The following is a 23,514-nucleotide window of genomic DNA, read 5'->3' on the forward strand; positions in this document are numbered from 1 at the left end:
AGCTTTCTGTTTTCTATGGTTTCCTTCATTGCCTAAGCTTGGCTGTTCTGGAAGTTTTTCTGTAGAACAAGCTGGCCTCAAACTCAGAGATCTGCCAGACTCTGCCTCTGGAGTGCTAGAATTAAAGGCATGCACCACCACACCTGTTTCTAAGCTTTTCTTTAATTCCTTTTCACAAGTTGGAAACAGCTGGGTGGGTTCTTGCCCTGAGGTCATGACTCCTTTTATTCCATTTCTTAATCTGTTTATCTCCTTGAACATAGGACTTAGCTTCATTCCACTTTCTAGTGCTCTTTTTCTCATCAAATATTTTTACTTGCTCAGCTTGCTCCTTTTCATTATAAATCTTCATTGGAGTTACCACTAATAACCACACAACAGCGTCTATACTAGGCTACTTTGAGATTTCCTCTGCCAAGGAAATTAATCCAAAACTCTTCACTTTAGCCACAGGGAAACTTTAAAGACAAGGGCAAAAAGCAATCACATTCTTCACCAAAATATCACAAGAACAATCTCTAGGCAACATACTAAAATTCTTCTGAAACCTCTTGAGCCAGGCTTCCATAGTACATCAAATCACATTCAACACAACTGTCTTCCATGCTCCTACTAAGATGGCCCAATATGCAGCACTTAAAGAGTTCAACTGCTTTTCTAATCCACAGTCACAAGGTCCATATTCCTTCAAACAAAAGCATGGTCAGGCCTATCACAGCAATACCCCTGTCCCTGGTACCAATTTCTGTCTTATTTAGGGTTTCTATCACTGTGAAGAGGCACCATGACTATGGCAACTCTTAAAAAGGAAAAACATTTAGTTGGGGATGGCTTACATTTTCAGAGTTTAGTCCATTATCAACATGATGGGAAGCAAGGCAGCATGCAGGCAGACATGGTGCTACATCTTGACTAACAGGCAACACGAAGTGGTCTGACTTACTGGGCATGGCTTGAGCACACATGAGACCTCACAGCCCACCTCTATAGTGACACATTTCTTCCAACAAGGCCACACCTCCAATAATGCCACTCCCTTTGGGGTTCATTTTCTTTTAGACCACCACAGACATATAGTCTGGTCATTGCTTAAATGTGTGCCGAAATACTCCAGCCATCCAAAATAAGAGAAAAGAGATGAGCCATTAACAGAATCATAAACACAAATGAAAAATTATGTGTCGAGGACCCCTTCTAATTGAGGATACCTAATAATGAGGATCATTTTGTGGCATTTGTTTTCATTGATACATCAAACTAAATTACATTTACCCTTATTTTCTCCATTAGAAAATAAATCATGCTGCTAAGTGAGCAACTGAAAACAGTGTATGAATTTCAAGATCTGAAAGAAACCATGGCAAGAATGAGTAATGAAACAGACTTCTTACTTGAAAATCTTCAGGAGGAAATTGATGTGCAATCCAACATCCTTAATACAAGCATCCTGGGTAAGAACAAAAACACACTATGACTCTTTATTGGTCTGCTAATGTCATCCCTGTTCAGCTCATCTTTAGGCAGTCATCTTAGTAAGACTTTATGGGTATAGCTTCTGACATTCCTAAGAGAAAATATCTTACAGTAACCTCCCTGCTCCTCTGGAGCTTACAAAATTTCTGTCCCCTCTTCCACAATGATCCCTGAGTCTTAGGTACAGGAGTTTTGTTTAGATTATCAATTGAGAATGGACTCCACAACTCTGCATTTTGATTGGTTGTGATTTTCTGTAATGGTCTCCATCTGTTGCAAAGAGAAGTTTCCTTCATGAGGGGTGAGGATAACACTTGTAACTAAAGATTTGGAGCTAAGAGCCTCAGATGAAAGAAAACACATTGTCTTTCTGGGTCTGAGTTACCTCACTCAATATGATCTTTTCTAGTTCCATCTGTTCATCCACATAGTTCATGATTTCATTTTTCCTTACAACTGACTAGTATTCCATAGTGTATATGAACTACATTTTCATTGTCCATTCATGAAGGGCAATTAAGTTGTTTCCATTTCCTAAGCTATCATGAATAGAGCAGCAATGAACATGGCTGAGCAAGAATCTGTGGAGTAGGATATTGAGTCCTTTGGGCAGATGCCAAGAAGTGGTATAGCTGGGTCATATGGGAGATTTATTTTTAGAATTTTGAGGATTCTCCACACTGATTTCCAGAAAGGCTAGACTGGTTTGCAACGCCACCAACAGTGAATGAGACTTCCCTCCAGCATTTGATTTTGCTTGTTTTGTTGATCTTTGCCATTCTGATTGGGGTAAAATAAAATCTTAAGTTGTTTTGATTTTCATTTCCCTAATTACTAGAGACAATGAACATTTTTTGAGCTGTTTCTTAGTTTCTTTTTCTTCTTTTGAGAACTCTCTGTTCAGGTCCTGGCCCCATTTTTTTTGAATGGGTCATTTGTGGTTTTGGCTATTTTTTGAGTTCTTATATATCCTGGATATTAATTTTCTGTTAGATATATAGCTGGCAGATTCTCTCACATTCTAGTGGGTTTCTCTTCACTTGTTTCTTTAGCTGTGCAAAAGCTTTTCAGTTTTATGAACTCCTAGTTGCCAATTGTTGAATTTAGTTCGTCAAAAGGAGTCCTATTTTAAAAGTACTTTCCTATGCCCATGTTTTCTTCTGGCAGTTTTTATGTCTCAGGTTTCACATTTAGATCTTTGATCCACTTGGAGTAAGTTTCTGAACAAGGTAATACATACAAGTCTATATGTTGTGAAAATGACCATTTTACCAAAAGCTATTTAGAGATTCAATGAAATCCCAATCAAAGTCTCCATATCATTCTTCATAGAAATAGAAAAAAATTATCCTAAAATTCATATGGAACCACAAAAAAAAAACAAGATAAATTATAGAGGCATGGTATTAAAAACAACATGGTACTGGTATAAAAATATACATGTAGACCAATGAAACAAAATTGAAGATCCAAACGTAAGTGCACATAATTTCAGACACTTAATATATTATATATCAATGATGCCAAAAACATAAGCTAGAGAAACAAAAGCATCTTCAACAAATGGTACTGGGGAAAATGGATGTCCACACACAGAAGAAAGAAACTTTTTAATTTCTTAAACAATTCAGAGCTTAGATAAAATTTGCCCCAAATAACAAATAAAAGTAACAATGTCTGATACTAAACAAATAAGAACACCCAAAGTGTTCATATTTAGAAAATACAGATTTAGGGGAAAAGGCATTCTTGATTGCTATTTAAAACTTTTATTTTTCTCTTTGAAAGAGAAATGTATAGCAAGGTAGGGCAGCCGAAAGTTAAATATAGATAGAAAATCAAAGATTTATCTAATGCTAAATCCTAGAAAGAGTAATCAGTAACTTAAGAATTCTAGTTGGCAGGGAAGCCAGCTCCATCACAGAGAACTTGGCCAGTATATGCAAGGCCCTGGGTTCAATTCCCAGAACTGAAAAAAATAACTTAGGGAGATTCTAATGTGACTATAAGCAATGAAAAAGCTGCATTTATGTGTTTTTCTGGGTAGAAGCTGTCCTATTTCCAACAACCACTTCCAGAAACCACAAGTGCAAAGGAGTTCAAGACAAAAAGCAGCTAAATACGTTTCTCATAAGAACTTTAGTGCAACTGGAGTCACACAGCATTCTGGAAATCATTAATGCATATTGGATAGTTTTTAAAACTGAATGTGAGCCACACAAAAGCCAACGCTAACTTGGAGGAAAAATGGAACTCTGGAGAAAATTTTGATTAGCTCATCTGCTTAAGGTGACCTCTGTTGCTACCAAGTGAGGCAGATGGAGTTTGTTTATGCATACCCTGTTCAGTTGAGTGGTAAAGGGAAGACAGACATGAACCCATGTGAACACATAACTTTCGGCTGCCCTACCTTGCTATACATTTCTCTTTCAAAGAGAAAAATAAAGTTTTAAATAGCAATAAAGAATGCCTTTTCCCCTAAAGGAATACCTAAACTAAGTAAAATAAATTCTTTCAAAAACCTATTAACTATGATCAGTAAATAACAAACACAGCAAGGCATTTACTGATTCCTGATATGAAATACTATACCAATTGAAAGAATTCAAGATCCATCTGAGATGAAGCAAGCCAAACAGAGTAAGGTAACACTGCCTCACACTAGTCTTCTCCAATTTGGAGTCTATCAGCAGTTTCTACAATTTCTGAGATGCCTAATGCTGGGCAGTAGGAACTGAGTACTAAGAACAGTGACTTCCTGCCACTGGACAGAGCTGGGAGTAGGAACATCACACACAGTGTTAACTACTGATTTGGAAGCAGAGAAGCAAGACAAGCATTCTTCTGGCTCTGTTAGAAAAGAGTGCAGGGAAGGGGTAGCAATGGAATATTTGTTTGTCTGTTTTCCTGATCAATGACAAACATGATATACTTTAAAAATGACAGTGTAAGAGCCAAAGGGCTTAAACATAAGACATGAGGTCTTACCTAGTGAATATGTGTTTTTATTTTAGATATGGAAAACAAAAGTTGTAGCTAGAGTTTTCCTGCCTTACCCACAGTCAGGATAAATCTCTCTCACCCACCAGTCCCACAGCCGCTCAGACCCGACCAAGTAAACACAGAGACTTATATTGCTTACAAACTGTATGGCCATGGCAGGCTTCTTGCTAACTGTTCTTACAGCTTAAATTAATCCATTTCTATAAATCTATACCTTGCCACATGGCTCATGGCTTACCGGCATCTTCACATGCTGTTTGTCATCATGGCGGCTGGCAGTGTCTCTGACTCAGCCTTCCACTTCCCAGTTTATTCTTTTCCTTGTCCCGCCTATACTTCCTCCTCCCTGACAACTGGCCAATCAGTGTTTTATTTATTGACCAATCAGAGCAACACATTTGCCATACAGAACATCCCACAGCAAAAAGTGCTTAATAACATAGGCTCTACCTAATAGATGATCCAGTCCCAAGCAGTCAACTCTAAATGCACACACACATACACACACACACACACACACACACACACACACACACACACACACACAAGTAATAGTGAATGAACTCAGCAAGTTGTAGTTATCCATTTACTAATAATAACTAAAGAGTAAGAGGCCATAAAAAAGAACACAGGCTCTAGAGTTAGACTGCTAAATTCTGCCTTCAGCTCTTAACTATCATTAAGATCACACTACCTCCCCAGAGCCTCAGCTTTATCTGTGAAGTGAGGGTGGCTGTGCTGATGTGCATGTCACAGTGTTTACAAAGACTGAGTAAAACTATTGAGTCACAATACAGGTATATAGGAAGCATTGCTGGCCTGAGATGCTGTTATCATCCTCAACATCAAGGTTCTACAAACTGCAGTCTGAAGACAATCTTGCTCACACACTATTTTTACAAATAAAATGTCATTGCAATACAATCTTACCTATTTATGTCTTCACTCTAGAATGACAGAGTTGAATACACATACTCTGCTTAGAGAATACATTCAGGGCAACCCTGTGGACTAGAATGTCCATTCTCTGAATCCATGATGCCCATACTTATTACACTGTCTCTAATCCTTCCCCATCAGATATAAACTCAAGGAAGTTGGTCTGAAATTTTTTTTTCAGTGTAAGTTGAGACCAAGACCAGGGTCACTTTGTGGAATGATATTCCCATAATGGACGTATTCATTTGTTTATCACAAAATTTCTCTTACCTCAATTTGTGTTGCTATAGATGCCTCAGAAAACATGAAGAAATACTATGGCATATCAACAGCTGCTAAGAGGACTAATGAGACAGGTTCCATCATAGACAACCCTGAAAACACCAGGATCAGCTTATCTTACATCTTACAGACACTGACCCAAAAAGAAAACTTATGGAAAAAATTGAAGCAGATTAAGATCCCAGACATCCAAATATTGAATAATAAGGTAAATTTGTAATAATATAGTAAAAGTTTGTGGCTTTGCTGAGTTTACAGACCTTCTCACTTGCATGACCCTGTCATTTTTATTTTTTGAGTTTATATTTATAAGGACATATACATACATAAAGCACATAGGTAATAGTCAGTATATCCTCTGTTTCATAATATGTATGCTGTAGCTAGAGTTTTTCTGGTTCTGCCTGGCCCATGGTCAGGACAAATCTCTCTCACCCACCATTCCCGCAGCCACTTAGACCCAACTGAGTAAATACACAGAGACTTATATTGCTTACAAACTGTATGGCTGCAGCAGGCTTCTTGTTATCTAGTTCTTATATCTTAAATTAACCCATATCTTTTAGTCTATAAGTTGCCACATGGCTCATGACTTACTGGTACCTTACATCTCGCTTTTCATGGCAGTGGCTGGCAGAGCCTCTCTAACTTAGCCTTCCTGTTCCCAGAATTCTCTTCTCTGCTTGTCCCACCTATACTTCCTGCCTAGCTACTGGCCAATCAGTGTTTTATTTATTAACCAATCAGAGCAACACATTTAACATACAGAACATCCCACAGCAGTATGCAAATAATACAAATGTATCTATTTACATTTTATTTATTTGAGGATTCATGAAAGATTATTGCTGAATCTTATTATTTTATATTATTTACTGTTTCCAAAATATCCCAACAAATGGACATTTGCTCCTCTGGCCTCACTATAAGTAAAAGGTAGTATCTATTTTAAAAGAGCAGAAGTTGAATTAACAAGGAAAACCTAAAATTTGACTATTTTCTCAAAGAATATACAAATATAAAAATGATAGATTGATGCAGTGTTGATAATGTAGATATTATTTGGTTACCTAGGACATATTTAACAGGCCTCTCTATGTACTAAATGTGAGAAGCAACTGTAGGAACCTACACAGGAAAGGAATGCCTGGACTCAGAGAGCTGGGATGGCATTAGAATACAACCATGCCAGCAAGTTGAACATTGAAGTGAATCACTTCTCCTGCAAGGTGTGTGGGCAACCAGGGAACTTTTCGTGTAATTGTTTACCATACAAGGGTGCTCTCTGCACCAGCCCTGAGGGGAATAGACTGTGTGGTGGTCCCAGCTGTCAAGGTGTTCTGATTCTCTTAAGTAATGCCTTCCAGGAGGCCCAGGAGGCCCAGGAAGTGAGTGTTTACTTGCATATTTATGTGTGTACCATGTGCATGCATGGTACCTGCAAAGATCAGAAGACAGTGTCATGTCCCCTAGAATTGGACTAACAAAACAGTTATGAGCCAGGTGGTGGTGGAGCACGCCTTTAATCCCAGCACTCGGGAGGCAGAGTCAGGCGGATCTCTGTGAGTTCGAGACCAGCCTGAGCTACCAAGTGAGTTCCAGGAAAGGCACAAAGCTACACAGAGAAACCCTGTCTCAAAAAACCAAAAAACCAAAAAAAAAAAAAAAAACCAGTTATGAGCTGCTATGTGGGTGCTAGAAACATAACCTCTGTTTAAAAACAAACAAACAGGTCATCTGCCAAAGCAGCAAGACTTCTGGAGCACAACCTCCAGACTCTGGAGTTGTGCTAAAACACCATTTAACTTGAAATTACAAGAGGAAATGTGCCCTGCCAACTGAAAACTGTGCTACTCTGTGGTGGGTAGCCATTCCAGCTTTGACCTGGAAGTTCCAACCCCCATTGAGGCTTCAGTAACGGTCACACCTACAAGGCGGGGCTGAGAGAGGACACTGAAGACCTGAGATCAGGATGCACCGGCTCTCTTGGTTCCTGGACCCTGGACGCTGGAGCTAGACCGAGCAGAGTTCTCCAGGGAACACCGCCGGACTGCGCCACACCTTTCCCAGACCCTGTTACCTATCCCTTCATTTGTAAGTTACCCCACAAAATAAACCTCCCTTTTAACTACGTGGAGTGGCCTTAATAATTTCACCAATACTACTCTGAAGATTAAAATACAGATATCAATGTGGATTTTAAGGTAGATGTGCATATTGGGCGGGCACACAGGCACACACCTCTGATGAGAAAGAAAAAAGAACTCAGAATGCCATAGCTCACAGACTTGTGTAGACATGTTTTTGTTTGTTTGTAAGCGTACATATCTCATAAAAATGTCAAGACATGACCTTTGAAAACTGAAGATTATGCATACTCTCAAGGCAAAGAGTAATTTTTATGAATTCAAAGGTATATTTTGAATCCTACTAAACATACACATTTTAATGAAGAAATTAAAGTAAAAATACTTCAGAGGAATATGCTCTTAGACTTTGTATTCCTTTCTGTGATGATAGATAGGATAATATATTGTTGTTTCTTTGTGTGTGTGTGTGTGTGTGTGTGTGTGTGCACTTGAGTGCACAGCACATGTGCGTGCATGTGTGCATGCATGTATTACATGTATGTAGTTGTGTGTGGAGGCCAGAAGTCAATCTTGTTGCTATTCCTCAGAACAGTATGTAGCTCACTAAATAAGCAAGACTAGCTAGTCAGAGACCCCCAAGGATCCTCCTGTCTCCACCTTCCCAGTGCATGCCAACACACCCAACTTTTCACTTGGGTTCTAGCATCAAACTCAAGTCATCATGCTTGTGTGGCAAGCACTTTTAGACTGAGCTAACTCCCCAGACTAATACAATTGTGGTGTTGGTGTTGGTGTTGGTGGTTTTGTGTGTGTGTGTGTGTGTGTGTGTGTGTGTGTGTGTGTGTGTGTGTGTGGTGTATGACTGTGTATACCTGCAGAGGCCAGGAAAAGGTACCAGATCCCTTAGATTTGTGTTATAGCAGTTGTGAGCTACCTGACTGGGGGTGCTGAGAAATGAACTTATGTCCTCTGGAGAGTAGCAAGTGCTCTCTCCAGCTCCTCAACATGTTTTTAAAATATTTAAATATCTTATTGCTGAATCTGAAATAATTTGAAATTATTTAATGTACTTTTCTGGCTATGTCCACAAATAAATATTATTTTTAGTCACCTAACTTTCTATAAGGTTTTAAGGTCTCATCTTTTTATAGTGATGGGATCAAACTTAGGGCCTCACAGAAATCAGGCAAGTGCTATACTATTGGGCTACACCTCCAGCCCTGTAGGCTTTCAATATACACTACATATTTGGTTTTGAAAATACAATATGACATATTGTTTTTTCAACAATATGCTTAGAACCTTTGTTGAAAAATAAACAGATTTTAAGGGTTGAATATTCAGCATATGTTGCTGCTGTTTTTAAAAATCTCAAGCAAAAAAAAATGAACAGTTGTTTAAAAGAAATTTTCAGGGAATAGAAGCCAACTCCCGAGCAAAAGGAAATGTATATATGGGAAAGAGATCTTTGTACCAAGAAAACAATAGAAAGTCAAGTTTGAAAATGGGCTAAGACCACAGCCAAGATACATACAGAGAGAGAGAGACAAACAGACAGAGACAGAGAGAGAGAGAGAGAGAGAGAGAGAGAGAGAGAGAGAGAGAGACCCTATTTTCTAGTTCACTTACTCCTTACTCCAAATTCTGATGATCCAAGCTGTAAAATATCCCTACAATACTAAATGTTGAAGTTTTTTATTTAGAAGGTAACAGTTTTGTATTGCTACCCAGCTTGGCCCTCACATGTAATTTTTCAGTACTTTCAGAAATCCATGCTGAGCCCCTATTGTGTGCCAGACATAGATCTAGAGCTGGGTCCCTACTGTGTGTCAGATGTGGATCTAGTTGGGAATATAACAGCAATCCTAGAAGTGCAAAACTGCATCTTAGATTTCAGTGGTTAAGACTCCTCAATTACTTGATATAATTTTAAACACGATTTTCCTTCTCTTTCTCAAAAACAACAAATTTCTCACAAAATTGAAATGAGCCCTGATTGCTACTAGGTTCTTGCTAAGTAGATCATGGTGTTAAGCTATCAGTGTTAAAAGATGATCGCTGACGTATGCATTCATAGAATTTGGTTTAATCAGCACATATAAATGGGAAGCTGGAAAAGAATGAGAGTGAGATTTCCCTGTTGACAAAATGATGCGCTATTTTTTTTCCTGACTAGAAGGCCAGCAAAGACTGTGAGGATTCTCAGGAATCAGATGTAGCAGAGGATGGAGTGCAGAAATGCTTGCAGAGTGAAGTCATTCAGTTTATGCCCCCCCTCCCATTTCTCTCTCTCCCTCCCTCTCTCTCTCTCTCTTTCTGTTTCTTTCTGTGTGTCTCTGTCTCCCACATCCACCTCTCCATATATACATATGTGTCTGTATCTCTGAATATGGCATCTCCTACCGACCCTGAGGTTCCACCTGTATCACTTGGTGCATTCCTGGAGTGCATGTTTCTGGGATCCTCCTTTGACTGCTGTCGTATCTTAACTTCTTTAAAGAATTAGAGATCGAATCTTCAGAAAATTAAGATACACATTTTAATCATTTAAAGGCTTCTTTTTGTTGTTTCATCACTTGCTAATGACTACAACTTAAATCCTTTCCACAAAAGCTGTGTAGTTCAAATTCAGCAGGTCACTTTTGTGGGGAAATAAAAGGTGATCTCTACCTCATTCTGTTTGCTCCTAATTAGCCCTACTTCTGCCACAATCAATTTATTCAATAAGGCTCAACGTGACAATGTTGTCTTATGGCCTCTTGCCCCCACCATGTCTAATTTGTTGGAACCTCAAGAGAAGAGCCATGACCTTACCCAAGTCACACAATTAAGACTTTGCACTTGTAGTCACTGACACATCAGTTGCACAACTCCTCCTCCAAGGAGGAGGTGTGGAGGTTCTCTCTGTGGCCTGCTCTCCAGCTCTAGCTCACTCATGAAAGGAGAAATATGTTCTTGTTAGCTTTCAAAGAAAGTGCGTTGTTTAATTTGAGGATGTTTAAAATAACTATTTAACCTATACAGAAGCTAGTTTCAACCTATTAAAAATGGCCACCACTGAAGGTAAGTAATGCTTAGTCATTAAGTCTGTGTTTTAGATTTATATTAGGAAACCTCATGCATACTTTTAGTTCAATGTTGCTGTCAAATAATGATTCTGATCACTAACTATCTTTTTAAAGGTAAATTAGTATTATTATGAAAACATGAAAATGAAAAATTAATAATCATCTCCTTTTAAAGAGTCCTTTCAAATGAATCTATGGATTGGTTATGTAGGTTTGTATCTAGTTTTTAGTGAATATTTTTATTTGGCCCAGTCAAGCAAATAATTATTACTGAACTTCTTTAATTTCTGTGTCTGTTCCTTTTTTTTTTATTCCAGATCAGAAATATAAGTAAACTGGTGGGAGTCTCCAAAACCAATTCCTTACAGCTAAGTAAAAAATATGAAAAACCAAAGTGAATTGAGGAAGATCAAATGAATCTTTTTCCCCCATTTCTTAAATTTATTGTCTCATACAATACATCCCAACCTCAGTTTCCCCTTCCTTCACTCCTTTCAATCCCCACCACTCCTTACCTCCCCTCTTCTCTAGATCCACTCCTCTTCCATTTCTCTTCAGAAAGAGAGAGCCTTGCAGGGATATCAACTGAACATGGCATAACAAGTTACAATAAGACTAAGCTCAAACCCTCTTATCAAGGCTGGACAGAGCAACCTAGTAGGAGGGAAAAGGTTCCAAGAGCAGGCAAAAGTGTCAGAGACAAACACCACTCCCATTGCTAGGTGTCCCAAAAGAACACCCAGCTAACAACCATGTATGTAGAGGACCTAGCGCAGACCCATGCAGACTCCATGATTGTTACTTCAGTCTCTGTGAGCTCCTATGAACCCTGCTTAGTTGATTCAGTGGACTGTGTTCTCCTGGTGGCCTCAACTCTTCTGGCTCCTACAATCCTTCCTCTCTCCCTTCCTCCAGGTTCCCCAAGCTCCAAGGGGAGAGACCAAATGAGAGAAGCCTCTCTGATGACAATTGGGCTAAACACCCTTCAATCTAACAGCCAGTTAGCTTCTTTCTTTCTTTCTTTCTCTCTTTCTTTCTTTCTTTCTTTCTTTCTTTCTTTCTTTCTTTCTTTCTTTTTTCTTTTTTCTTTTTTCTTTTTTCCTTTTTGGCCTTTCAAGACAGGGTTTCTGTGTGTAGCCTTGGCTATGCTGGACCTCACGCTATAGACCAAGCTGTCCTCAAACTCCTGCTTCTGCCTCCCAAGTGCTGCTGGGATTAACAGCATGCACCACTACCTCCCAGCAATTTTTTGTCATTTTTTAAAGGACAAAATGTACTCAGATCAGTCATGGTGATGCACACCTTTAATCCCAGTGCTCAGGAGGCAGAGGCAGACAGATGTATGTGAGTTCAAGGCCAGCCTGGTCTAGATAACTAGATTCAGGCTAGCCAGGCTGCAAAGTGATACCTTGTCTCAAAAAAAGAAAAAATAATTAGTACTCAAAATTCATAACCATTATAAATCATAATAATTAGAAATTATGCACCTAACTTAGAGAAAAAAGTTGAACATTTAATCTTTAAAGTTTTTAAAGAGAAACTCAAAGTGTTTTCTATATATTTAGCAGTAAATCCTAGAATTTAGTTAAATTTCAAAACAAGTGAATGTATTTAATGTTGTTTTAAAAAGAAGGAGGAGGAGGAGGAGAAGAAGGTCTAGCATGTTAATGTCAAGATTCATTAATCTTCTTTAGTGACAGAAATGACTTAAGAGCAAAACTTGCCAGATTTTGGTTAATGTCAAATACTGTCATAAGATGGCATAAAAATTGTTTAAACAATTGATTATTAAGTATTTCAAGTTTCTGTTTGGCTGTCTGGTTGGCTGACTGGAAGAAAAATTTAGAATCAGGATTCCTTATACTGTGTTGGGGAGAGAATTGCTTTGAATCCCAGAGAACTATGAGTTAAAGGTAAACCATACATCAGAAATTCAGTCAGGGTCAGTACACCAGAAGATAGATAGACCTTGGACTTATTTTCACAGTCATTTCCACATTCAATACTTAGCACTCTGTGTGAATTCGTTGACAACTGAGGTATCCATTGCACTCTGCAGTCACTTCAGTACCTGTGGAGTTTTATGCTTGTAAGAGGCCCCAGTGCCCAAGTCTTTTCCTATCTCCATGTTTCTACAGGTCATGTCAGCATCTTTTAGTTTAAGTTTTCACAATAAGAAGAACTCAAAGCCTGGGAGATGGCTCAACAGGTGAAAGTGCTGTGGCCCGAGCATGAAGGTCTGAGGTTGAATCCCCAGCACTCATGTAAAACGCCAGGCGCAGCATGAATACTAACAGCCCTCGCACTGGAATACAGAGAAAGGAAGAGTGCTGGGCCTCACTGATCATCCAGGCCAGCTGAATTAGTGACAGACCCTGCTTCCCAATGGAAGTGTGAGAGCAGCTGGGGAAGGAAGACACTCGCCTTTTGGCACTATCCTCTGGCCCCTCATGTATGCACAAGCATGCACTCACACACATGAGCACACAGAGAAGAAATCAGGCAAGAGTGACCTTTCACTAACAGCCAGTTAAAATGAGTGGCATGGAATCAGTCTTCTGGACCCATTATTTGTTCAACGGCAAATTAACCAATGAACAGTCTGAAGGACTGAGGTTGGCCAAACACAGATCCCATCAATGTTTAGATTGAGAAGGACTTTAGTAATTCCTGTAGATGCAAGTCTATTCAAACACCAAAAAAAATAACCAAAGTTGTCAAATCCATTGTATGAGTGGTAGCATGTGGTCATGGAAGAGATACACAGTGTACTTCCCTTCTAATTCATCGGTTGTTAGGTATAGGTCCTTATTGTTCCTGAATAAAAAGTCCAATGGATTGATCCAGAAGAACTGAAAAAAGTCTATGTACAGGTTATTTTAATTTAAGGCACAGATAACAGTTATTAAAACTAGGCATAGAGGAAAAAAAAACTTTTTCACACAAGAAACTCTACTATGCTCAAAGTCCCAAGCCCCCTGGTATCCAGGCCTTGCAGTGCCCTTTCATGCCCAATGCCTCTCTTCTTTGCCTGGCTCTAATTGGCCCAAATAAAATGATCACTGGTTTGGTCATTATGATTTCTGCTTTGCTCTCTGAATCTTAAAAACAAGTTACAGACTGGGCGGTGGTGGTGCACACCTTTAACCCCAGCACTCAGGAGGCAGAGGCAGGTGGATCTCTGTGAGTTTGAGGCTAGCCTGGGCTAGAACTCACTACAGAGTGAGTTCTAGGAAAGGCACAAAGCTACACAGAGAAACCCTGTCTCAAAAAAACCACACACAAAAAAGGTTATATGTCACTTGTCCCAGAAAAGTTCTAGATACAAACATTTAAATCTATAATTTTATAATAAATGCAAAACATGTTTGATGAAAGAATCATCAACTAGGTTTGCTTTTTACTGGAATTTATATTAATTAGAAAAAGTTGCTATTTCTTTAAAGTACTGTCTAAAATGTGGTTTTAATTCATTCACAAAAATGTTATTGTTCATTTCAACAATATTAGAGAATAAAATATTACGTTTATATTAAGTAAAACAACTAAAGTAAAAATAACTTCATAAAGGATCTGCTGTATATTCATATCACATCACTCAAATGCCAAAACCCTCAGCATGGGAGGGGTGGGGCTGAAGCAGGAGGACTGTGAGTTCAAAGCCAACCTCAGCAACATAGAGAGATTCCTGTTTCAAAACATAAAAATAAACTGAGTTGGGCATGGTGGTGTATGCCTTTAATCCTAACATTTGGGAGGTGTAGTAGGTCCAGGCCAGCCAGAGCTACAAAGTAAAACCCTGTTTCGAAAAGAAAAGAAAAGAAAAGAAAGGAAGAGAAAAGAAGACAAAGAAGAAGAGAAAAGAAAAGAAAAGCAGCTGGGTGGTGGTGGTGTATGCCTTTAACCTTTAATCCCAGCACTTGGGAGGCAGAGGCAGGCAGATCTCTAAGTTTCAGGCCAGCCTGGTCTACAGAGTGAGTTCCAGGACAGCCAGGGCTACTCAGAGAAACCATGTCTCGAAAAACCAAAGCAAAACAAAAAAGAAAAAAGAAAACCAAACAACAGCAAAAATAACAACAAACCAATGCCAAAACCCTTCTGAGGATCCCATTGTCTTCTGAGCAAAGTTTAATTAAGTTCATTAGCTTCACATTTACAAATGTGTGTCCTCTGCCTTTCCAGGCCCATTTAAACACACTGCTCTCCTGAAAAAGATAGCTCTTCCCCTCTCTCTTCTGCCTCACTCTCTCTGCCTTTCTCTCCGTGTGTCTCTCTCTTTCTCTCTTTCTGTGCCTCTCTCTCTCTCTGCCTTCTCTCACACTCTGTATGTGTGTGTATGATCTCTCTCTCTCTCTCTCTCTCTCTCTCTCTCTCTCTCTTTCATTTTAAAACAGCACTAGAAATTGAACCCTGGCCCTCACCCAAAACACTATGCAAGCAATAAATTATTGAGCTATGTTCACAGCTCTCCTTTTTCATGGTTTAATTTCAAGACAATATCTGCCTAAGTTGCCAAGTTGGCCTTGAACTCACTTTAGCCCAGATTAGCCTTGAACTTGTGATCCTCCTGCCTCAGCCCCCTGAATGCTATGACTACAGGTATGTGCCACTAGGCCCAGCCATGTAGTTTCTCAAACCATGAGCTGTGCCTTGTACAAGTCCTTTAGCTCAGAACACCTCTTTCCCTTTCCATGGATTTGACCTGCTGTCTTCCAAGACTGAGTTCCTATGCCTATTTCAAATCCTTCATGATGCATTTCTTCTTCCTCCAAACCCACAGAATTTTGCCTTGCAATAGGATCAGAATTTCTTCTGTTCTGTGGTCAGGATTTACATACAATGTAAATCCCAACTTGACCATAAACCACTGAAAATAAATACAGTGTCTGATGCATGCTAAGTTTCCCTGTGTTCTAGCATTGTGTCCTGTGCATGGCAAGTGGTTAGTAAGGAAAGCAACAAATGAGACCACATTGTCACAGAACACCCTGATTGCCTGTCTTCCACTTTGATTCTCAAATAGGGCCAGTTTGACTTTTTGGAAAAGCCAAGGAATACCTGGATTTGAAAGTGTCTTTATGTTATTCATAGTAGTCACATTGCTTTCTTAGAACAGGCCTTGGAGAGTAGCATTAGAAATTGTTACACAATTTAGTAGATGAACAAAGATGGTAAGCCTTTTTACAGTAGTATGTGGGATAATCTTTTTGTATACTGTGAAGATGTGTCTCTGCTAGGGCATCTTCTGACTGGTTTAATAAAGAGTTGAATGGCTAGTAGTTAGGCAAGAGAGGATAGGTAGGACTTCTGGGCAAAGATAGGAACTCTGGGAAAAAGAGAGGTGGGATTAGTCACACAGACACAAAGGAGATCAGACATACAGTGTTGTATGATATTTTGTTCAGACAAATAAAGCTTGCCTGGAGTTCAGAGGGCAGGGATAGCCACTAGTTAACCATAGAGACCAGGCAGTGGTGGCACATACCTTTAATCCCAGCACTTGGGAAGAGGAAGCAGGAAGATCAGGAGTTCAAGGCCACTCTGGGCTACACAAAATTGAATCAGTCTAAAAGAGAAACAGAGCCAGGCAGTGGTGGTGCATGCCTTTAATCCCAGCAATCGGGAGGTGGAGATAGGATCTCTGCCCCATTCAGTCTGAGGATTCCTAGAGAAAGGATTCCACCCCCCTCCACCGCCATTCAATCTGAGGATTCCTAGAAGTAAGAAGTCTGTCTAGTGGCTGGCTGCTCTGCTTCTCTGATGCTTCAGCTTTCACCTCTAATATCTGACCCTGGGTTTTTATTGTTAATTGCTTTAATACAGTATGGAAGAGAAGTAAAAAGTCACATGGCAGAATGTAGATTAATATAAATGGGTTAATTTAAGTTATAAGAGCTAGTTAGAAACAAGCCTAAGCTAAGGCTAAGCTTTCATAATTAATATGAAGTCTCTGTGTTATTATTTGGGAGCTGGTAATACAAAGAAAATCCAACTATTAAGGTGGTGGGTTAAAATGGAGTTGTGTCAGCTTAAAATGCATGATTCTCCATCTCATTTGTTGTGTTTAGATTGAAATGGCAGACACCTAAACCCCTTAATTGGTTTTGAATATGCACTTCAACATTCCTCAGAGGAAATTTTGGAGAATATAACTATGTTCCAAGTCTTTAGTTTTCCATGCTTCTAGTGGGCATTTGTTCAATAAGTATTCTGCACTACAAAACAGTACTTCTTTCTCACAGAGAGAAGGGGTGATTGAGAATGAAGAGGCCTCTAAAGGACATAGTCTTCCCTTCATTTTCTAGGGACACATTGTCAAATGCGGGTATATTTGACTTAAGGGTTATTGTGGTTATATGAACATGGCACAGTGTTTGCTAAGGGAATATGATTGTCTAATTCCTACCTTCTTGTTTAGAGGAAAGCATGCCTGCAGAAGACATAAAAAGTGTAGCAAATCATGTACTTGACATTCACTTTCCAATAACATGGCAAATTCTAACCCACAAGCTTGACAAAATACAGAAACTTCTGCAACTCTGTAAGACAACAGTACAGATGAGGAGAGGCTCACCAAAGCAAAAGATGAAACCCAAAAGCTAATAGTGAAGGCAATGCAGCTGAGTAAGTTGCTGTGTTAATACTCTTGCCTCCCACTTGCAGATCATCTTCTAAGAAGCCAACTGAAGAAGTGTTTGCTAGGCTGCTATAGCATGTAATCAAATTATCCTGCAGGAGCTTCATGTACAAATTGGAGGCTGAACTCTTTCTAAACAATGCTGGCAGCTGGGAGGCAGAGTGTAGTGATGCTTGCTCTCTGTTTTCCTCAGACTCTAAATGTCTGTGGTGGTTTGAATGGGAATGGCCCTCATAGGCTCCTGTTTGAATGCTTGGTCTCAGTTGGTGGATCTGTGTGGGAAGGATTAGAAGATGGATCTACTTTGTTGAAGTAGATGTGGCCTTGTTGGAGGAGGTGTATCACAGGGGGTGGGCTTTGAGGTTTCAAAAACTCACACCAGGCCCAGTCTCTCCAGTCTCTCTCTCTCTCTCTCTCTCTCTCTCTCTCTCTCTCTCTCTCTCTCTCTCTCTCTCTCTGCCGATCAGGATGTAAATCTCTCAGCTATGGCTCCAGTGCCATACTTGTCTGCCTCCTGCTGTGATCATTGACTAACTCTCTAAAACTGTAAGCAAGCCCCCAATTAAATGCTTTCTTCTATAAATTCCCTTGGTCAAAGTGCCTCTTCACAGCAATAGAACAGTAACCAAAACAATGTCTTTCTAGTGTTTTGAAACCTCAGAATATCAATGTGTACCAAGAAATGTCAGGTACCTACTCATATGCCAATATTTTAACAGGTAGGTATGTTAGATTCTGCCTTGGCCCAAGCACTTCTAGTAATACTTTGCAAATGTCTGCTTCATGTTCCACTCTCCTGGTATGGGCTGCTCTGGTTGTTTTGAGCCGCCAGATCTAAGTATCTGGTAAATATTCACTGAGGTGAGCTTGTTCTGAAAAAATGGTCTGTATCACTTGGAATGATTGTGATTTTAACCTTTGACTAGGCCGCTGAGCTGCTGGAATGTCAGTGAGGATAAATAACCCTGAGCAAACAGTCAGAAACTCAGCCCTTTGGTCCTCCAGCTCTTGTTCCTCTCCTGTGAGGCCTCTCCACCCTCCCACCCCCACTCTACTATGACTTAGCGAAGGCTGCATGCCTTTGAAAAATCAGAGTATAGGAATTGACTTTCATGTGCAAAGCAGTTGTATCTGGTGAAATCTATATGTCCTGGATATGTATGTGTGATGCTAATGGCATTTACATATAAATCTTGTTTCTCAAATAAAGACTTCAGCATTTTGCTTTGCTTGAGAGGAATTTAAATTGACTATAAATATAATTCAGTAAAGTTTTTGGTTGAGTCTCTGGAATTCTCAAGGTGAAGTAAATGAATAATGGCATAGTTATCTAATCTGATATGTTAATATCTTACTTTAGAAAAGAAACAGATGTTAAGACTTGAGGAAACACTGAACAGGATACAACAAGCCCATATCACTCCAGGCCAGGCAAATTCAACTATCACACAGTTGGCTGCTGAGATAACAAACATAAAGAAGAATGCACTGCAGGAATTTTATCTTCTCCAAAACTACCCTGAAATAGATTTGAAGGTGGAAAACACAATTGTTTTTGCACATGATAATATCATTCTTGCCCCACCTGTCTGATGGAATTGTAATGAGGATACCTTGAGATTTTGGTGGGACTATGTACTTACTTAATGTTGTACATTAATGTCAATAATTTTGTTATATTGATATTAATGGAATTATGCATCAGATTATTGTGCAAGAAAACCCTTCTAAGCATGACCTGGGACAGGGATGGGGAAAGCATGTAGCAGGTACTACCACCAGCTTAGGAAACTAAGACTCAGAGAAATTATGTGATTGTCTCAGGTCACATGGCTACTTAATGGTAGATTTGTGGATAGCACTTTTCCATTCTGCTGGAGGACAAACCTAAAAACTCACAAACTGCCAAGTGGTGGTGGCGCACGCCTTTAATCCCAGCACTCAGAGAGGCCGAGGTAGGCAAATCAATGTGAGTTCAAGGCCATCGAGGCTAGCCTGTCTCAAAAAACAAAATATAAACAAACAAACAACAACAACATAAACGAACTCACAAACCATAGATGATTCTGAATGGATTCCTGGTTACAAGGTTGTTGCAGCTTATCTTGAGTAAAGCTGAATGACTGCTTCATAGTCAGTAGAAGCAAGGCCTGTTTCAACCATGAGATGACACAGGAAGAGAAAGACTTAACCCCATGGTGTAATGGATCCTCCCCAGATCCATCTTCTGTCATATGCCCTTCCTTACAGGGCTCAGAGTCACTGGATCCCCATGCTTCAGCTGTATTTCTCTTTCTGAGAAGAAAAGGCAGTAAGGAAGAGAATAGCAGGCAGTATACCATGAAGTGGTCATGGAGGAAGAGGCTTTAGAAGAGGGAGGCCCCAACTTTCTTTTTCCTGATACACACTCTAGAACAGAAGTTGGGAAAATGCAGCCAGCCAGGGCCATATTGTCTGTGGCTGCTTTGAACAGCAATGCCCCAGAGCCAGAGAGTAGCAACAGGAACTCTCTGGGACCACAAAACACAAAACATTTATCACTTCTCTTTTTACAGAAACAGTGCTCAATCTCTTGCAGTAGAAGAACTTCCACTTATACCTAAGAGCATGGATTTCCATATCTCAGAAGATAGTAAACCAATACCTTAAAGAATGCTCCTCATAGAAAGAAACTAAAAAATGTTTCACAGGTGTTAGTAAGAAGCTAAAGTTTCCTCAGAGGTCAGAACAACAGGCAAGCATGAATTCAGAGAGCCAAGCAAGCATGTACCTAACAAGGTTAGAAGGTGCCTGCCAAAAGCAGTCTCTCTCTTTCCCCCTGTCTTTCTTTAGCCAATAAACTTGCCTCTGGGTAGGGAGTACTCAGTATCCTACATGAATTGCTATCCAAGCCGGCAGTGGTGGCGCTCACCTTTAATCTCAGCACTCTGGAGGCAGAGGTAGGCAAATCTCTGTGAATTCAAGGCCAGCCTGGTCTACAAAGCGAGTTCTAGGACAGGCTGCAAAGCTACACAGAGAAACCCTGTCTCTGAAAAAAACAAAAAAACAAAAAAAAAAAAAAATTGCTATCCAAAGTTGGTGCTTGTGCTGGCTAGTTTTTGTGTCAACTTGACACAGGTAGAGTCGTTTGAGAGGCGGGACCTCAGCTGAAAAAATGCCTCCCTAAGATTGTGCTGTTGGGCAGTCTGTAGAGCATTTTCTTAATGAGCAGTTGATAAGAGAGAACCTAGCTCATTGTGGGTGGTGCTACCTCTGGGGCAATGATTCTCTGTGCTATAAGAAAGCAGGTTGAGCAAGCCATGAAAAGCAAGCCAGTAAGTCACTTCTGCCTCCAGGTTGCTGTACACTTTGAGTTCCTGCCTTGGCTTCCTTCAATGGACTATGATTCAGGGTATGTACGCTAAATAAACCCTTTCCTCTCCTAGTTGCTTTTGGTCATGGTGTGCTGTAGAACAATCCTTCTGTACACTGTGAATATGTATTACTCTCATTGGTTAATAAAAAGCTGACAGGCTAGCCGGGTGGTGGTGGCACACACCTTTAATCTCAGTACTCGGGAGGCAGAGCCAGGCCTCTGTGAGTTTGAGGCCAGCCTGGTCTACAGAGCAAGATCCAGGACAGGCACCAAAACTACACAGAGAAACCATGTCTCGAAAAACAAAAAAACAAAAACAAAACAAACAAACAAACAAAAAAGCTGACAAGCTGCTAGTTAGGCAGAAAGTTAGGCAGGAAAATCAAACTGAGAATGATAGGAAGAAGGAGGGTGGAGAAGTCACCAGACCGACACAGAGGGAGCAGGAGATGAATGTGCCATCCCTTTATTATAAAGGTACTGCCAGTTTCTCAGAACATTGGCAATCAATCTACTTCAAGACCCAATGATATCACTCTTGGGCATATACCCAAGGAATGCTGAATCTTACTACAAGGATACTCTTGCTCAACTATGTTCATAGCAGCATTATTCGGAATACCCAGAACCTGGAAACAACCTAGATGCCCCTCAACTGAAGAATGGCTAAAGAAAATGTGGTACATATACACAATGGAGTACTACTCATCAGTAAAAAAAAACAAAAAAAAAAAACAATGACATCATGAAATTTGCTGGCGAATGGATGGAACTAGAAAATATCATCCTGAGTGAGGTAACTCAGACTCAGAAGGACAAACATGGTATGTACTCACTCTTAAGTGGATACTAGATATAAAGCAGAGGACAATCAGACTGCAACCCACAGATCCAGAGAGGCTACCTAGCAGGGAAGACCCTAGGATGACTGTGGATTATAATAAGTTTTGGTTTTGCCCAATCACTGGGCAAGCTTTAGTGAAACATAACACTATTAGGAAAAGAATTTGTACTGTATCAAGCTGATGAAAGAATATGCTGGCTGTACCTTCGGAGGGGAGGCTAAAATCTTTTTAGATTAAGGATTATCCTATAGAAAAATGTCTGCCATAAATCAAACAGTGAAGGGAAAGATGAATAGGAATCTCCCACAACTTAAGTAAAACATAGCTCTCTGAACAGATGAAGATAGGTTTCTTCTGTATCCCAGAATCTAATCAATATTTATATGTATAACTCAGCCATTATTTGCCTTAAAGGGACTAATTGGGAAATGTTATCATTTTTACTATTTTTTTACAGAGAAAATATTTTCTAGTTTCAAATAACCCTGGACTTTTGAATTATAACCTGTTTTTATGTTCAAGCTATCTGTGTATTATTTCTCCTGCAGTTGTACAAAAAAATGTTTTTACAATAAAAAAGACAAATACTATAGAATTGTATTACATGAAATATATAGAATATACAAATTTATAGACAGAAAGATTAGACATTATCTCAAGATGGAGAAGAAAGGATATAGAACAATGATTTCCTAAGTACAGATTTTCTGTTTTGTGTGATAGAAAAGCCCCACAAATGGACAGTAGTATCAGGACATAATATCATGAATGCAATAAATCAATACAATTAATGTAATGAATGAATATCATAAATATGGCTATTGAATGAAAACTGCAAATGTAATCAATGAATACCACAAATGTAATTAATATCATGAGTGTAGTTAATGAATATCATGAGTGTAATTAATATCTTGAATGTAATTCATGCCACTGAATTGTGAACTTAAAAATGGTTACAATTGCAAATATTACATTCATTAAAAAAATAAGGTGGAATGTAATCACCATACTTATGAAATTGAAGACAATGATGTTCTAAAATAGAAAGTGGTGATGGTGACATGAGCCTATGAGGATGCTGGACTAAAGTCTATCTAGTTGTGCAAGCAGGCAAATTGTATACTATGTGAATTATTTGTCAATAAAGATTTTATAAAATATTTTTAAAAAAGGATAACCAGACTACAACCCACAGCTCCAGAGAAGCTAGCTAACAAGGAGGACCCTAAGAGGGACACATGAATCGCCCTGGGAAGGGGAAATAGATGAGATCTCCATGAGTAAACTGGGGATGAGGGCAGGCAGTGAAGGGTAGGGGATGGAGGATGAGAGCATTAGGGAAAGGGATGGTCCAGCTGGGGGAGAAACAGAATGGGAGAGCAATGAAAGAGATATCTTGATAGAGGGTGACATCATGGGGATAGGGAGAAACCTGGTGCTAGGGAAGTTCCCAGGAATCCACAAGGATGACCTGTTAGACTACTAGCAATAATGGAGAGGGTGCCTGAACTGGCTTACCCTAGAATTCAGATTGGTGAATATCCTAACTGTCATCATAGAGCCTTCACCCAGGAACTGATGGAAGCAGATGCAGAGATCCACAGCCAAGCACCAGGCCAAGCTCTAAGAGTCCAGTCAAAGAGAGGGAAGAGGGATTCTATGAGCAAGGGGCATCAAGATCATGATAGGGAAACCTACAGAGAAAACCAAACCAAGTTAGTGGGAACTCATGAACTTTAGACCAATAGCTGTGGAACTTCCATAGGACTGGACTAGGCCTTCTGCATAAGCAAGACAGTGTGTAGCTTGATCTGCTTAA

The 23,514-nt window shown here is 39.6% G+C and overlaps 1 protein-coding gene across 1 annotated transcript in view; it reads left to right on the plus strand.

The window, feature by feature from the left end:
- Positions 1 to 23,514, plus strand: part of Lamb4 (laminin subunit beta 4) — a 118,792-nt gene that overhangs the window by 86,722 nt on the left and 8,556 nt on the right. Inside the window, 7 exon segments of the mRNA XM_052738248.1 lie at positions 1,291 to 1,451; positions 5,706 to 5,905; positions 6,927 to 7,085; positions 11,173 to 11,227; positions 17,274 to 17,396; positions 17,399 to 17,479; positions 18,853 to 19,028. Coding sequence (XP_052594208.1) covers positions 1,291 to 1,451; positions 5,706 to 5,905; positions 6,927 to 7,085; positions 11,173 to 11,227; positions 17,274 to 17,396; positions 17,399 to 17,479; positions 18,853 to 19,028 — 955 coding nt within the window.

The sequence above is a fragment of the Peromyscus californicus genome, unplaced genomic scaffold (genome assembly GCF_007827085.1).
Source record: "Peromyscus californicus insignis strain IS unplaced genomic scaffold, ASM782708v3 Scaffold_15__1_contigs__length_86483966, whole genome shotgun sequence".
NCBI classification, from domain to species: domain Eukaryota; kingdom Metazoa; phylum Chordata; class Mammalia; order Rodentia; family Cricetidae; genus Peromyscus; species Peromyscus californicus.